We start from the raw sequence: 16,798 nt of genomic DNA, 5'->3' as shown, positions 1-16,798 counted from the left end.
AAGTGCCACAACATGGGTTTTCAGGAATGGGGAGAACATTAGGAGGTGCATTATTGATTGGACTGTTGTCATACAAGCTTCTACTGCTGCCACCGGACAGCTGTTTGTGTCTAATGAAGAGACTTACTCGAATATTTGTGGTCATGTTCACCCACTGCTTTGTTTTGACCGTTAGTGATCGTCGCGACAGAACGTGTTCTCATTCCGATGATCGATGATGGAGTGATCGAAAGTCCCGCAGCACGAGTGCCGGAGTAAAAGGACGCGAGGTTGTCGTGTTATGCCGCTCTCCCGGTAGTCTTTGTCCATCAGGTGTTGATCTATCGATTTCGCGTCTTCTCTTTTCCCCGCTACGTGGAGCATCACACCACAACATGTCAACAATATTGCCAGCCTGCACATGTCTTGCGCGCGTTATCCAATTTACTCAGACTTTCTGCCTGCTGCCGACCTCCGGAGAAAACGTCGATACCGCGCCTATTTTCGAGTACCCGCATGAACTGTCTCGCATACTGAAACGCACTTGCAGCGCCACGATGGGCTGGCATCATCAGCCCGAGGTTTGCCTCCTTTTCAGTGCCGGGTGTTTACGAAGCGCGCGTGTGCGTCAGGAGAAACATTTCTCCGAGCGCACGATGGGACCCCTGATCCCCGACAATTTTTGGCTCGCGTCTCCACGAATTCCGTGTCTTACAACAAGGTTCATGCAAAGAAGCGCGTCGATGCGTTGACCTGGGACCACTGCGGGTCCTCTAAACGCGTAGGTGCTGATATCGCGTGAGGCACGCGAGATGTACCTGGTATTGTAGCAAAGATGGGTACTCCGTAACTGCAGCTGCGATGGAGAACTTGGCTTGTTCCTTGGCCACGATAGGTTCGCCAGCCACAACCAAAGATACCCTAGAACTCTGACCCTGCAAATTTTACACAAGCGGAGAGATCATAATGCATGTGAGGCTCTGAACTGTGATAGTCCATCGAAAGTACGAGACGCTGCGAAACTTCAACGAATCTCTGCAGGGATCAAACCCCAGGACGCGCTCTGACGCGAGAGCTGGAAACCTACCGAGTACTGACCTGCCTTTTACGTACGTCCGATGCGGTTGAGCTCGTCCATGATCGAACTTTTACAAACCCTGCGAACCAACAGCGATGAACACATCATCACCCTGGCAGAGTCCAAGGTACCGTCCTTCGGGATGATGGCATCGCTTTTGGCCACCCTCGAAGTATCAAAACGCCGTCAAGCATTGAGCAGCGTTATTCCCGACAACGGAGAGCCTCTTCTGCATCATCTCGAGATACCGAGCATGGCTAGACTTGCGGCTACGCCTGCCTCGAGAACAATCTGCCGCACGTGGGATGGCCGGAAATAACGAAAAGGAGCTTGAACTTTGACCGCGCCACTGCCAATCATAGCAGCCCGGCTTTCAGGGGTGCCAACGTTCCGAACTGCAGAGCATCCTTGAGGTTCAGAACATCCATCTGCGACCACCTGCAGCCACCTGCAGCCATCTGCAGCCACCTGCAGCCATCTGCAGCCGCAAACTAATTGCCCGTGCCGGAAGCTGATTCACTCGGACCTGCGTGGACTTCGCTTAACAAGAGGAGACACCCATGAAGATGGCGAAGCATATCCAATCCCAGGCGATTACAACAGTACGCCATGTCTCAGGATCCTTCTTCAAGATGGCACAAGCGAGCTTGGGGGTTTTCAGCCCTATACTAAGGCGGAATTCATCTTCCTGCTACATTACGGAGTACTCGCTGACTTCACGTGGCTGAATGGCCTAGAACTCGGCTCGTGATGGACATGTGGAAACGTTCAACCACAATCGGGCTGGCCAGGCCCTATAGCTACCGCTCCTCGGCGCCGCAGCACACCTCAGACAATGAATGTGACCCGGGTATGATGAACGTTATTCTAAGTACAGCGTGTCAGCCTTTGTTCGCCCATGATCGGAAGCCACATCTTCACTCGAGCATTCAGGGATTCCGGCGGCGCAAGTTTTGCTCCTTGACCAACTCCGTATTTGCTGCCTCATGATGAGCACGTACTGCCAAGGTAAGTTCTCTATTCTACCCGCTGTGCTGGCTGTCGTGGCCAATGGTAGTCGAATGAAGCGAAACCTACGGCTCTACTAACGGTTCTTGCTGGGCCATCGTGACCACGAATAAATCCTCGCTCCGAGGTGTCCCATGTCCCGACAAGCTTCCTCAAAGCGTCTTTGGTGGTCCTCAAGCCGACTCGCAGTGGCTCGTGGATTTTCCATTTCGAAGTTGCAAGAGTCTTCCGTTTTCGGCGGTAACTTCGGCGCAAGAGTTGAAGACGAGCGCTATCGCTCGAAAAGATAGTAAAAGCCACGTGCGAGTCTGGACTTTGGGCCGTGTCTTTTCCAAACCACTGTAAAAGTTTGGACTTCCCATCAATCGAACCCTACAAGCCGCAGAGTTTGAAGGGTCAGCCTAGCAGAGGACAGGCTTGGAAAGACCCTGAGCGGCAGAATTACTCAGGAATCTCCTTGACAAAGGCCCCATCCCTGAATGGACGCAGCGCTCGCTGGGATTTTCCATTCTCTTCATAAGCTTTATCTGGGCGTATGACCAACCGTCGATACCTCGAACTTAACCTTGGCAGGAATAAATTGGTGACTGGGCATCGACATGTGCTGCATTTTCATTACATTCGGTTGACCGCAGGGATCAATACTTACCCAAATAGTCAAACTGCTTGGTCTCGTGATCATCTTTTGGCACGCCCATCTCCTGCTTGCGGTCTCCGTTAAAGTCATTAGTGATGCAGTTGATCATTGCTCAATCATAGTACGACGAGTTCCAGTTGATTTGTGCGTTCAACCTCTCCAGCCACTCCTACATTGTCAACACATGTTCTATATCCATTGCGTCCGCCCATCCATGCGCATTCCCTGCCTTGGATACTCTCACGCCGTGTTCAGCCTGTAGCACACCCCTTCCAAGGGCCCTCCAACTCGTGAGCCACGGCACGGCAGTCGGACCTACTATCACCGTCAGCCAAAATTCCGCCATCTCCGCATTTCAGGCACCGGACTCCTCGCCTTAACCACTCCTCCCGCCCGCACACCGCATACTGCTCCTCCAATATCTTGACCCTCCCCACAAACCCAGCTCCCTGTGACACTGTAAGTAGCATTCGCGCCGTATACCAGAACACTACTCCCCCCAGTACTGTCTTCGGAAGCGCAGACGCCAAGATTCTTCAGGCAGTGAATGACTGACGCTAAGCCGCTTTAGGTAGTTGCGAAGAAAGATGCGTGTAGTGCAGCTACTCTACTAATGATCTAGTATGAGGCAGGTATCTCTGAGAAACTCGCAATGCGGTAGGCTATGAAGGCTGGAGCTTGAGCAAGAATGAGGAAGCGAAGCGGGAAAAGGAACCCATGACCGGGGCCTCCAAAGTTCTCAGCGCCGAGTTGGTGATAGACAACTACAGTTGATAGTCACGAGATCAATTCTGTCTTTCGTTGAAGCCTACTCAAGCCTATGTAATGTACTGTATCAGCAGTGACATGAGTGGATAGGTAGCCTGGTAGCCATGCTTGTTGGTCGTGTTCATGATTGTTCTTTAACACATTACATCTAAGCTATGGTCCTGTTAACTAAGCTCTGCATGAAGCAGATGCGCAACTGCAGTGGCTAGCAAGAGAGCATCTCGACGAGCCACCAAATGGTGTCGCACACAGTTCAAGTCTTCATAGCACAGCGGTATACTCATGCAATAGCAGTCAGTCTCTTTGTTGCTCGTGGCGCCGCATGCAGCAACACCTTTGTCAGTTCCGTACTTCAAGCTAGCCGTAACAGTCACCGCGACTACACAATCTCATTGCACCAAGACATCTCAAAGCAACTTGCAAGGTCATCACTCATGACACCTTCAACACCACACTCTCCCACTCTGCAAACATTCCTCAGCCTGCCTGCACACCATCCAGTCCATCTCTTCACACACCCTCTTCCATCAAACCCCTCCTACCTTGCACGATGAAGCTCACCACTACCCTGATCCTTGCCCTCACCTCCATCACCACCCTCGCCGCCTCGACCACCGGCGTCAGCACCCCCCTCGGAAGCGCCCCCGACCGCTTCGAGCGCACCCTCTGCAACGCCGACGGCCACACCTGCAACGGCCAGGCCTTGACCAGCAAGCAATGCACTGCGCTCTGCCGCTGCAACCCGGACAAGAAGAAGATTGAGTGCGAGAAGTGGAGTGGTTGTAAGGGCAGTACTGTGAGTAATTTTCTCTTAAATCTTGGGTCTGAGCTGGAGCTGGATATGTGGCGTGGCATGGTTGTACTGATGCTAATGTGTGTGTGTGCGTGCGGTGTTGTAGGTCAAGAAGCACTGCGACTGTATCAGTGCGCTCTTTGGCGGGCCGTGTATGCGTGGAAAGTAAGGCTGGGCATGAGTGTGCCGTGGTTGATTGGCGGATGTGACGGTTGAGGAAGGTTGAGAGGGCATACTACTGCCGCTGCCGGACGATGGGGGACGGATTCACGGAGACGATGGCCAAGGCATTGAGATGCTGGGACAACCCGGCAATTTCCAATGCGGGCTTGAAAGGGTAGACGATTTGTTCCTTGAACGGTATCTGCTGGGTCTCGAAAGGACACTACTCTTAAGGGAATAATGACGAGACAGCTTTGGTGCCCTCAAGCGCTTCCATGTAGACTCATGTGACAGAGAAGTATTGGAAGATCCAAGAAAGATGTGATCTCCCGTCTCGATTCTTTGGCTTTACTGCACGCTGAAGATATTTCAGCCTTGAGATCTTGAAACTAGGGCATGAATAATCATATGACCATTCCCTCATGCCTGCACGTTATGACTTTCTACGCTGTTTACTCAGTGGACTCAGGACTGTATTCACTGGCCAATGTTAGGTCGCCTTTCGCTACTGATGAGTTCTGACCAGCACGTCCTGTTCGGTCTGGTGATTGATGCATTCTCAAATACCAGGAAGATTGTATGCATGAACAATGCTTGCAGTATTTCAACTGTCGCCCCGAACGTATTGGTCGTACTCAATGACTGGCTGCGGAGTTATTACATTATGTCCTGAATACAGACCTCCTGTCTTGGCAGTAAAGCATCGTTGTTCTTCTTCTTCCAGACCACTCGGAAAAAAGTCTCCGATACCCTTACGACATCCGGTGAGACGAGAGATCTGAGCTCCGAGTCCGAGTAGCATCCCGGACACAAAGTGACCTGTCAAATGAGCAGAGGCGATGGAATTAGAATCCGTGGATACGTTGCATCATGACTCTTGCGCGTGGTGCATTTCCGTCATGATGAACACGAAACCTTCCTTGGCAGCAGGCTGATCGCGTCTGGATTATTTCTCATGTTGAAATCATAAGACGATCATATATACAATGTTTGCTTGCCTAAGAACCGCCTCGACGATCCAAACAGCAACATTCACGGCATCAGCTTCCCGAACTCTTCGCCTTTTCTCAATCACATCCACCTGCAAAATGCCTGAACAACTAAAGCACTCGGAGATCAACTCCCAAACCGACCCCTCGGTCGCAAAGCAGTGGGACAACGACGTGTCCCCCGAAAAGAAGTTCGAAGACTTCTACGGTATCGTCGACAAGCTCAAGATCGGCCTCCTCGGCACCCTCCGCGACGGCACCGGACCCGTCCACCGCTCCATGGCCGTCGCCAAGCGATCCGGTCCAGACTTCCTGTTCCTTGCCAACGCCCACAGCGCCAAGTTCGACGACATTGAGAAGAACCCCGGCGCCGTCACCGTCACGTTCCAGAACAGCAGCACCCAGGACTGGGTGTCGGTGACGGGCAAGGCCGTCACGAGCAGCAATGAGGATCCGCGCATCAAGGAGATCTGGACCAAGGGCACGAGCGCTTGGTTCGGGGATCTGGGCGATGGCGTGCATACCGGCAAGCCGGAGGATCCGAGGATGAAGCTCATTGAGATTCAGTCCAAGTGTAAGCAGCGGCCGGTCTACTGACCTGGAGTTTTTTTTATTGCATTGCTGACGTTGTGAAAACAGATATCTCCTACTGGAAAGCTGAAGTGGGTGCTCTGGGTTTTGGCAAGGAGGTCATTGGTGCGGTCATCACCGGGGGCGTCGCCAATACGGGTGTTTTGCGGCAGATGAAGGAGGACGAGATTGAGCAGGCCAGAAAGAAGGACGGTGCGTTGAGCTCGTAAGTCTTTGCGTGCTTGTTGGTGGTAGAAGAGGGCGAGCGGTAACATATTGCGTGGTAGTCGATCTCGGCTGTAGCACCCACGAATACTGACTGACTGAGACAATTTTATCATCATCGGCCAACGCTCTTTGTCGCTCCAGGACTGATTCGGGCAGTGTCAAAGCTCGGAAAGTCAATATTCTCCTTGGTGAAGCGTATCAAAACCCAGGTCTTCAATACAGTCATGTAACGCAGTGCTTACTGCTGAGATGTAAGAGTATTGCAGACTAACGTGCGACGAAGCTGACCCTTGCGAACTGCGTATCATGGACATTATGCCAAAGTCCCAATCAAGAGTCGAGACCTTTACCTTAGGTCAGAAGCGTCGGATACACACCCCTAAGTTCAGCATCACGCTCACATCGTAGATCAGCATAGTCAAGAGGATTTAACGACATGAAGCAGTGAGTTAAGTGTCCTTGAACACGTCCGTCGTGGTGTATGGCACACTGATATCTTCATAATAAGCCTGAACGATGTAGGGAGAATGCTGACCACTTGTTCATGTACGCCATGTTCTATCTGCATCAATATATCATCAAGGTCATTGGCATGTCCTCACGTTCTAGCTCAGGGGCAGAAAGCCCCGGGTAAAGGCATACAGCCAGAACATCCATCCTCCTCAGTGCACTCATGTTTGCCGCCTTGGTAAAGGAGATCGACATCCAGACCCATCGTACCAAGAAGCTTCCCAAACGCCTGGTCCAATTCCTCCCAGCGTAGCGGACGACTCTTGTAAGCATTCCAAATGATGTTCGCTTCCCTGGTATTGACTCCGAGATCGTCATGGCGCCCGTGCAGAGCATCCATCAACGCGTCTAGACACTTGACACCCGCCCACCTCCCAGCCAATTCGAGAACCTCGCCTTTCCCCGAGTCTCTCCACTTGACGCTTGCACCGCGTGCCAGCAACACCTGCGCCGCCTCAGCTTGATCGTATCTCACGGCTGCTCCGAGCGGTGTCAAGTCATCACGCATCACCGCGTCCAGCTCCGCGCCCGCATCCAGCAACACACCAACCAAATGCACATTACCAAACATGACGGCATAATGCAACGGAGTCTGCGCACCCTTGGCTCTCGCATTGACCTGCGCCCCAGCCTCCACCGCCGCCCTGACCAGCGCCTTCGTCGCGCCCATCTGCTTATAACAGTAGCAATGCAGCGGCGTCCTCCCCAACGCATCCCGCGCGTCCACATCCACACTCTCCACCTCGCACAGCGCCCTAACCGTCCGCGCATCCCTCGCCACATGCAACGGCGTCTGCTCCATCGGCCCTCCAACCGTGGCATCGGCGCCAAACTCCAGCAGCGTGCGCACCGCCGGCACATTACCCTGCGCGGCCGCCCACCACAGCGGCGTACCGCCACGCAGGTCCCCCGCATCGATCTCCGCCGTGGACCCGCGCAGCACCTCGGCGAGCGGCAGCGCACTCAATCCCAGCACCACCTTGTGCACGAGCGAGTACTGCTGCTGCGCGACGAAGTCGTCCGCGTCCACCTGCCGCAGCACATCGTTGTCGGAGAGCACGTACTCGCCGGGAGCACGCGCGCTCTTCTGCGCGTGGAACCACGCCCGCTCGACCACATTGCTGCCGTTGTCGGCGGCGATGCTGGGGTCGGCGCCCTGCTGCAGCAGGAACGACGCGATGGGCATGTGACCCAGCGTGTAGGCCGTGTGCAGGAGGGTCCAGTTGGTGGTGGAGACGTCGTGGATGGAGGCGCGGCCTTGTGCGAAGTGGTCGCGCAGGGCGGGAAGGTCGCCGCGCGAGAGGATGGAGAAGATCGGGGCCGAGTCTGGGAGGACGCGGAGCGTGTTGAGGTTGAGGGTTGTGTTGAGCGCGGTGGAGGTCAGGGTCGTGTGCAGTGCGATGGGCAGCAGCCAGGTGGGGAGGCGGTAGGTGAGACGGGTGGATACTGTTGTGTTACGGAGGCATTTGCGTTCTGAGCAGGGGAGCGGCGCGAGGGGGCGACTGCTCGAGGTGACTGAGAGGCGGCCCAAGAGGACGCCGAGGACGGCCGGGGTCGAGATGCTGTAGGGACGGTGGCAGATGCAGCTGCAGGTCGAGGAGCAGCGGTCTATACCGGTGCTGCCAGAGCTTTCCGATGCTTTCGATACCACGCTGAGCTGGGTATTGCTTTGTGTTGCGGAATGGTAGCCCTCCTCGGGGTCGACGAGATGGTCCCCGTCATCGTCTTCTGGATCACTCTCTGGCGGTGCCGCACTATTCGCCGGAGCCGCCAACGTCACTGTCTCGGCTGTCCGCTCAACAGACGCTACGGAAACGTCATCCCCATCCAAGACAGCCGCAGTCCTGCAAGAACCCTCTTGCATCATTTTTGCACCTCTTCCTTCCCCAACCCCAATCTCCACCAAAGTCGTCGTCTGCCACAACGCCAAAACCTGCAACCCCTCGCCCACCCGTCCCTCCAACCTCCTCACCTCCTTATCTCCCCTAAGGCTCCTCACCGCCCTGCCCCACCTCCTGCCCCAGCTCTCCTTCCCCTCCCCCTCCCCCTCTTTCTCCACCGGTATGCTCCTCTCCACCACCCCCAACAACGCCCTCACATCCGCCCCCACAGCGCCGACCACCGGCAACAGCACCTCCGCATCCGCCACTCCCAAGACACCCCGCTCAGCCTGTTTGCGGATGCGTTGAACGATGGCGAGCACGGCGAGCAGACGCGCACGCAATGCGGCGAACGAGGAGCTTTCTGAGGTGAGGTCCGAGAGCCGCGTTGCGAGACGCGTGCCGTATTCGACGAATTGGGCGAGGGCCGCGAGGAGGCCGATTAGGGCGGCGGCTTCGGCCATGCGGGGGCGATGATGGTGGCCGTGCGCCTATGAGTGACAGTAGTGGTGGTAGCGGTAGCGGCGGCGGCGGCGGCCACGGCCACGGCCACGGCCACGGCAACGGACGGGCTAGTGGTGCCTCGCAGCCTGATGATGGGATCTGCTGGTATCACCGAACTGGAGACTATGACGCTGCCGTGAATTCCCGCGATTTTGTAGGCGATCGTTCGGTCAGTACAAGTCAATGCAAACTGTGTGATCTCTGTAGGGAGGTGGTGGCTGCTTGTTGAAAGGCGGGCGTCAAATTAAAGAAGGCAACCAATTTAGCCTTGCTGCCTGACACGAGACCGGCTAACCCGATCAACGCTAGTGTGCAGGGGTGCCAGCCTTGCCCAACGTGTGGACTTGGTTGCCTGACGCCTGAGGATTTGCGGGAGTATGTCCCTGCTGATTTTCGCATTTGAGGAAGGCAATCTTCTATAAATGAGGTCCATCGCCAATAGTGGCCTTTGCAGCCAGATCGTGCTCTAGCTGCTGCACAGCGGTTTCGACTTGATCTTGAGTCGGAGAGCTTACAGGTACCGGCGCATCTCCGCCAACAAGTTGCACGAGTAGCTGCCCGAGCTCTTCTTGCGTGTTCCACAATTTTATCTGTGCCTTGACAGACTTGGTGTCGGATTGCTTATCGCTTTCGGCCGGACTCTCGGGGTCTGTGCTAGCCTCGATAGCGGCCTTGTCGATCAGTTTCTGCAACGCAAACCCTTCGCGCACCAGTACAAGGTCAGTCTCAGACAGCTCCAATGCAGGACAGAAGTCGTTGCCACCGTCGCCGACGTACACTGCTCGCAGATCAGTGGCATCTTCCAATTTGAGTTCCTTCACTGCTCTTCTTAGAATGCTCGATTTGCACATATTAGGAGGACACGCTCGCAGACACTCATGTGGCGCGTCAATTGACTGATACGGTTCAACCCGGAGAACGTCATGCTCCGCCCACATTCCCGGGTTGGTGTATATTTTCGAAAATGTATCCTTTTCAACCCCGTTCGCGCGCAATATCTCGTCGATGAAGATGGTGTTGGCATCAGATGCAATAACAAACTTGACTTTTGGCGCTTGATTCTTATGCAGCTTCTCTAGCGCGGCAAGTAGCACCGGGTCCATCTTCACACGACCCAAGCACTCGAGCATATCACCTTTGCTGTACCCATCCTGCTCCGCCAATGCCGCGAGTTGCGCCTGCATGGTCTGCGTCCATCCGAGGCCCTGCTCCTTGCGCAATGACACGAAACTCGGTATCAGTGATTGACCGTACGGAAGCTCGTGGAACAGCACCAGGTCGGAATTGACATTGATCAGCGTGTGGTCGAAGTCACAGACTACCAGCAGCGGCCGACTGGGGTTCGAGACGTTGCCATTTACTAGGTCAGCCTTGGAACCCATGTTCGGGTCTTTTCAGGATGAACCGAAGTGTCGCAGGATCCAGGCTGTCGAACGAAGAATCAGCGTGAGAGGTTGGTTAAGGTTTCAACAGCATCGCGTCATCTGCTCTTCCAGAAGGTAGCTCGAGCTTCCTTTTCTCAGATTTATCAACAACACTGGAGTTTTTCGGCACTTTGGAGCTCCCGAGCACCGATCGTTGAAAGCAGTATCTTGGTACCAATACGAATTACCGAACATTTCCAGCCGGGTAAATTTTCGGCGAAAGCCCTAACCCTAGTCGCGGCGCTCGGAGCGGACCCTTGCATGAAAATATCTCGAAAGGGAAATGTAAGCGACTGCTTTGTCAGGCGGGCCCGCCTTTTCGGGGTCCTTGTAAATAACCTCATATCAGCCGTATGGGTATGCTTTTGAGGGGAGACTTTTCAACCAGAAGTATGCTGGCCAAGCAACCAATGCTCTCGTCTAACTGGCGGTGATCTTGACGTCAGCAGATAACAATGGCGGCATGTTTTCGGGGGGTTGGCTATGCCGTTCATTATCAATCCAGACCTAGGTGGGTGTTTCTGTAGGTGAAGCTGAAGAGTATTTGAGAACCTGTATCTCTGCTTGAGCTGAAGTGCATCGCATCTGAAGATACAGGATCTACTTTCGTCCTACCTAACGCACAGTGAACACCATATACCACTAAACGCACAACCTCAACGATAAGCCCCAGTACAACTGCAACTACAGCAGGACTGCATATTCGGAAGCATACCAACCAATATCACACACCATGACCTATACACGACAACCGCCTTCTTCTACCAGCACACCCCACCTCCTCCCTCAACAGGACCTCGCTCTTCCCCTCAACAGCCTCATCCTCGTCACGGGAGCCACCGGCTTCATTGCCAGCCACGTCGTGCGCGAGCTGCTCTCCCTCGGTTTCCGCGTCCGAGGCACCGTGCGCTCCGAAGCCAAAGGCGAAACCTCACGCGGCACCCACGACCACCACCCCCGCTACAGCACCGCAGTCGTGCCCGACGTTGCCGCACCGGACGCATTCGCGACCGCCATCCGCGACGTTGACGGCGTGGTCCACCTCGCCAGCGACACCAGCTTGGCCGACGACCCGGATGCCGTCATTCCTGCGGTCAAGGCCGCGACCGTCGAGGTCTTGCGCGCCGCCAAGGCGGAGTCCAGCGTCAAGCGTGTCGTCCTCACGAGCAGTAGCTCGGCCGCCACGTTCCCCAAGCCCGGCGTCAAGTTCCACATCAGCAAGGACACGTGGAATGACGAGGCACTCAAGGTCGCGTGGGAGACGCCCGTGGAGGAGAGGAGCGAGGACCCCGGCTACGGCTTCTCGGTCTACGCGGCGAGTAAGACGGCGGGCGAGCGTGCCGCGTGGGAGTTCATGCGCTCGGAAAAGCCGGGCTTTGTGCTGAACGCCGTGCTGCCGAATTATAACATCGGCAGGGTCTTCCGCGACGTGTACCCGGGCGTGACGGGCATCGGCACGATCGACGCCCTCAATGGCAAGGTCAACACGACCTTCCCACCGCAGTATATGATCAACACGACGGATGATGCGAGGGTTCACGTTGCGGCACTGATAGATAAGACGGTCAAGGATGAGAGGCTGTTTGCTTTTGCGACACCCTTCAATTGGAACGACATGCTGGCCGCTATCCGGAAGGTGAGGCCCGAGAAGAAGGTCATCGACGACTTCCCGAATCTAGGGAGCGACGAGAGTACCGTGGACAACGAACGCACGGAGGAGCTGATGAGGAAGTGGTTCGGTCAGGGGGGATGGACGTCGCTCGACGAGAGTGTGCGGCAAAACTTGGAACATATCGAGTGATCAAGTACAGGGAAATAGGGAATATTAAAGGCCAAGAGCGCTGATTCCTAGTGACTGAGTGTGGCTCGATGTGAAGCCAATGCGATCTTGTTTCTTGGATCGGGCGAAGTCCTGCCCTTACTCATCCCAGTAACCAAGTAAGTTCCCAATTCGAGGGTACTGAAAACGTCAAGATAAGGCGTAGATCCACTTGTCGAAACTGTTACGCAGTCTCGTTACAACAAAGGTCTTAGTCCAACAACTATTCCCTCAGGTTAACATCGTCATTTAGGAAGCGCTTACTGCTCCATTGAGGTATTGATCTAAGCCCCGGCTAAATGCACTTTGTCAACTACTTAGTTCTGCCCTCCAAGAGATGCCTATGCCTGCTGATGAATTTGGCCCCCAGAATCACCTCGCTCACGCCAAAATCATCAGGAACCACTAGAAAAGCTGTCCTGTATCTAGTTTCATCAATGCAAAACGTAAACTTGACCTTCGTTGAAACTGGAACCCTTGAACCGTCGAGTGAGATTAGCTCCTTGACTCGACTGGGCTCGAAATTTGTCAAGCCCCATTCGTACACTTGATTTGCAAGTGGCCTCTTAATCAGGCAGTGATCTGCGCCGGTATCCAGTAAAGCCGCGGCTAATGTCACGTATGACCCATTCTTCTTCAATTGCAGTGGGATATTTCGCCAGGTCGGTTCGACCTCATTTTCGCCTGCTTCACCGTCCGTACTCAATGCCCCCATCATCTCAGAGATACGATCTTCCTCAATAAGTGGACTGGCGCTGGGCTCTTTTGGAGCGGTGCCGCTGGGGCTGATAGAACAATGCTCGGACTTGGATTCTGCGTCAGCAGGAAGAGATTTCAACGCTATCTCCTCCATGTGCTGCGCAACATGATTGGTGAAGGCTCGCTTAGATACAAATCCCTTCCTCGAGCACATAGGGCATTTTTCTTCTGAGTGATCTGCAGAGACGAGCACGCGAGCTGATGTGAGCAGCGCCGAAGTCTGCATGTCATTTTGTGGCTTGGTCAGCGTATGCTTCGACTCCATATGTTCGAAGTAGGCTTCTGCCTCTACGCTCTGGTAGCTGCAACTCGAGCACTTTAACACATAAGTCATTTTGTGTTTCTGAAGTTCGTGCTCGGAAGTATCCAAAGGCTCTTCATCAAAGTCATATACTCTTGCTGCCTCATAGTCGTGCCGGAGCGTAGGCAGCAAGTGCATCAAAGCACTCACTCGAAGCTGCAGCTGTTCAATGATCCTCGAACTCTTTGTCGACACGCTTGCTGATTCACGTGGCTTGGTCGTTTCGTCCTCGACATCGCTCGCCCCGCTGGAATCATTCGAGTCTCCGCTTTCACTTTCGCTGAAGAAGACAGCAGACTGCGCATTGTTCACTCGCTGCAGTTGTGGCACTAGACTGTCAGTTTACACACAAAAGATCTAGTTGGGCGCATCTCACCAGAGTTCAATATGCGTACTATTCGAATCAGCGTTCGTCGCACGGCACGGTATATACCTGTGATTTGGTTGACTTTGCTGTCCAAACGTGAGAGATCCAGTCCTTGAGCCCACATGAACAACATTCCAATGCTGTGCTCGAGCCCTGACCTTTCCACCTCGGTGAAGTTGTCGCGCACCTCCTGAGATCGGACGCGATGTTTGGCGGTGCTTAAGACGAGAGTATAAAGCTCTGGCACGGTCAGACTCTGTTTGCTGGAAGTCTGAGTTGTCGGAAGTCTTCTTTGACCTGAGGGCGGTTCAGTTGAGCTCAGGGTTTGTGTTCCTCCAACGCAAGTGTCGGCTACGAAGACGTCAATTAGGTCTCGGTCACCCGGATTCGACTTGCCTGAGGAATCTGTGTTGAGATGACAGGTTGGATATTCACCTGAACTCGGTTCTGTCGAGTGCAACGCGTTACTGGATCCCGAAACGGATCCGGCGTTAAAATCGTCGCGTAGCACTTTAAGGTCTTGAGGGTTCGAAGCCTGCCGGTCGTTCACTTCCTCCTCGGATTGCTCCATTTATGGTTACAGTTGGAACCCGTTAATGCAAGCTCGGTGATCAAGAGACGGAAACAGAGCAGTTCACAAAGACATGTAGATGTTTTGGTCAACTTATTGCGCAGCATTTTGAGGTATAGAAACGGTGTTCGCAGAGTTGATCGAAGGAAGTTGAGGGGCTCACGCGGTGCCAGCGCAGCAATGCGCCGAGCTAATCCAAATACAACTTCCAACATGGGACGGAGACGCCCAGTCATGCAGCCAGGTAGAGTCAGGCTGACACGTAGGCTATTTTGCGATCGGCCAAGCAGAATCACTACAGCTGCACAGGGCCCAAGTGCCTCGCTCTCTGAAACAATATCGTCGCTTGCACTCCATCCCAACTACCTGCTATCGTATCGATACTCCGTCGACTGACAAAGACCCCATGGAGGCTGTAGGCGTGACCCTTGGTGCGGTGACGTTGGTAACGACGTTCGAGCAGTTTCGATCGCTGTACAAAATCTGCAAACGGTTGCGAAGATTCAAAGAAGGCATCGATGATCTCTTGGACGAGTTGGTGATCCAACAGGCTGTCTTCAAGCACGAAACCTGGACGCTATTGATCTCAGCTCTTGGTCGCAGTACCGCTTGTAAGATGATGGAGGACAATACCCACTTTGCCTGGTCCGATCCAGATACGCAACATCGGCTGGATGTCTTTCTTGGGGACTCTAAGGAGGCCATGTTCACCGTAGCGAAGAAGATCACAAAACAAATGAGAAGCATGCAACAAGAGCTATCTCAATTTAAAGGTCCAAAGGAGAGCACTGAGGGCAAGGCCTATCGCCAGGGGTTTCGAAACCGCTTCAAGTTCACATTTTCCGAAGACCGATTCCGGGGGTTGATCAAATCAATGAGGCAGTCAGCAACAGATTTCCGGACGATTCGAGCACAAGCGGATGAGGTGACGATAGCGAGACCTGAGCCCGATTCAAGCAATACTGTGAACGTAACCCGCAATCTGGAGAAGGCCAAGGCTACACAGCTCGCGGCGCAACAAGTCCATGAGGTACTCAGGGATGTGTGCAAACTTCACAGCAAGCACCATGTTCAGTTCTGCCTGAAGCCTGTCACCCCGTCATCCTCAGGCTCCCAAGTCCAGTTCCAGATCGCTTTTGGGCATCTCTCGAGAAGGCACGAATTTCGCAAGTGTGATCCTCTCTGGTTCATTGTCGAGTCTGTGCTTACTGGCACAATCTCTACTATCCTTGAATCAACTCCAGCACCAAATTCCGGATCCAAGGGCTTAGTCAAGAAACGCTCCATCTCAGAAGAATCGTCGAAATGTCACAGATCGGGGAGAAGTAAACGTGTTCGTTTTGGGTCGCCTTCTCCGACCGAGCTACAGCCATCAAAGGCCATGACAGCCTCAGTAACTTTCGATAGTCTGCTCGGGAAGGAGATAAAATCTGACCTTTGTACCTACCTGCGTACTGTTCAGGAGAAGTTACAACAGCAAGGAGGGTGCATAGGAGTGCTTCAGTGCTCGAGCAAATGGCAGCATCGGGTCCTCCACAGCAGAGGGCCTTATCGTACCGGCCAGTGTTCGGCATACGATGGGAGAAGCCTGGCTAGCCTGTTATCGCTGAGAGAGCAGTCAAGCATCGAACCACGTCCGCTGAATATCCTGCAGCGTCTAAGGCTTGCGAAATTACTGTCGACGGCTCTTCTTACTTTTCATGGTACGCCCTGGTTGGACACTCCTTGGACCTCGCAGGACATCATACTATACAACGTCACCGGCCAACAACCAGCAACAGCGACAATATGTGAGCTTGACGCGTTCGTTGAAGTACCAGTTGCACAGGGGATAGCGGAAGCCGGTCTGGTACACGATGTCGCAGACCCGCTTTCACCCTTAGTCCACAGTCCTGCCTTGTTCAGGCTCGGAGTCATGCTCCTCGAGTTGGCCTTCGAGAGACCGTTGAAGTCCATGCGCACCGCATTGGACTCGGCACCGGGTATGCCTCCCAATACGGCAGACGTGTATACTGCCTACCGTCTAAGTAAAGAGGTGCCGCTGTCCCTAGGCCTTGGGTACACCAAGATTGTCGAGAGGTGCCTTTGGTGCGATTTTGGCCATGGTTCCAACCTGAGCGAATCCGCCCTGCAGATTGCAGTCCAGCAGAAAGTGGTGACAGAGTTGGACAAGTTGCAATCAGCCCTTCAGGACTTCGCTATCTACTGATCGAACCGGTTTGAACCAGAACGATTGGGCGTAAGATTTATCAACACGTTGCGATGCTCGGGCGATGAATAGATAAAGACGTATGCAATTCTCGGATACATTCAAATCCTCCTAGAAGTGGCGCTCTCGGTGTCTGTCGATATGCTCATGTCCTGACACAGTCCTTGCCTTTCCCGAGGCGGTAAGACTATATCGTGAGTGTGAACATGGTTGCTCTTGTGCTTGGCTGGCATCGCATCAAG

General features: G+C 54.0%; 6 protein-coding genes across 6 annotated transcripts; 3 read left to right on the top strand and 3 right to left on the bottom strand.

The window, feature by feature from the left end:
- Window positions 1–5,513: 5,513 nt before the first annotated feature.
- HMPREF1541_01560 (uncharacterized protein) lies at window positions 5,514–6,214 on the top strand (the record flags this gene model as incomplete). The annotated part of the gene is made up of 2 exons (XM_008715920.1): window positions 5,514–5,988; window positions 6,054–6,214. The coding sequence occupies 2 exons, from the start codon at window positions 5,514–5,516 to the stop codon at window positions 6,212–6,214; spliced, it is 636 nt and encodes a 211-aa protein (XP_008714142.1).
- A 608-nt stretch (window positions 6,215–6,822) lies between these two features.
- On the bottom strand, window positions 6,823–9,066 carry HMPREF1541_01559 (uncharacterized protein; the record flags this gene model as incomplete). The annotated part of the gene is made up of 1 exon (XM_008715919.1): window positions 6,823–9,066. One exon carries the CDS (start codon window positions 9,064–9,066, stop codon window positions 6,823–6,825), a length of 2,244 nt encoding a protein of 747 aa, XP_008714141.1.
- Window positions 9,067–9,522: 456 nt separating this feature from the next.
- On the bottom strand, window positions 9,523–10,488 carry HMPREF1541_01558 (uncharacterized protein; the record flags this gene model as incomplete). The annotated part of the gene is made up of 1 exon (XM_008715918.1): window positions 9,523–10,488. One exon carries the CDS (start codon window positions 10,486–10,488, stop codon window positions 9,523–9,525), a length of 966 nt encoding a protein of 321 aa, XP_008714140.1.
- Window positions 10,489–11,263: 775 nt separating this feature from the next.
- HMPREF1541_01557 (uncharacterized protein) lies at window positions 11,264–12,331 on the top strand (the record flags this gene model as incomplete). The annotated part of the gene is made up of 1 exon (XM_008715917.1): window positions 11,264–12,331. The coding sequence occupies one exon, from the start codon at window positions 11,264–11,266 to the stop codon at window positions 12,329–12,331; it is 1,068 nt and encodes a 355-aa protein (XP_008714139.1).
- Window positions 12,332–12,662: 331 nt separating this feature from the next.
- On the bottom strand, window positions 12,663–14,347 carry HMPREF1541_01556 (uncharacterized protein; the record flags this gene model as incomplete). Its single annotated transcript, XM_008715916.1, has 2 exons — window positions 12,663–13,738; window positions 13,786–14,347. 2 exons carry the CDS (start codon window positions 14,345–14,347, stop codon window positions 12,663–12,665), a joined length of 1,638 nt encoding a protein of 545 aa, XP_008714138.1.
- Window positions 14,348–14,753: 406 nt separating this feature from the next.
- On the top strand, window positions 14,754–16,556 carry HMPREF1541_01555 (uncharacterized protein; the record flags this gene model as incomplete). Its single annotated transcript, XM_008715915.1, has 1 exon — window positions 14,754–16,556. The coding sequence occupies one exon, from the start codon at window positions 14,754–14,756 to the stop codon at window positions 16,554–16,556; it is 1,803 nt and encodes a 600-aa protein (XP_008714137.1).
- Window positions 16,557–16,798: the final 242 nt, after the last annotated feature.

Source organism: Cyphellophora europaea (assembly GCF_000365145.1).
Source record: "Cyphellophora europaea CBS 101466 unplaced genomic scaffold supercont1.2, whole genome shotgun sequence".
NCBI classification, from domain to species: domain Eukaryota; kingdom Fungi; phylum Ascomycota; class Eurotiomycetes; order Chaetothyriales; family Cyphellophoraceae; genus Cyphellophora; species Cyphellophora europaea.
Note: the sequence above shows the minus strand (reverse complement) of the source record. Positions and strands in the feature narration are given on the sequence as shown.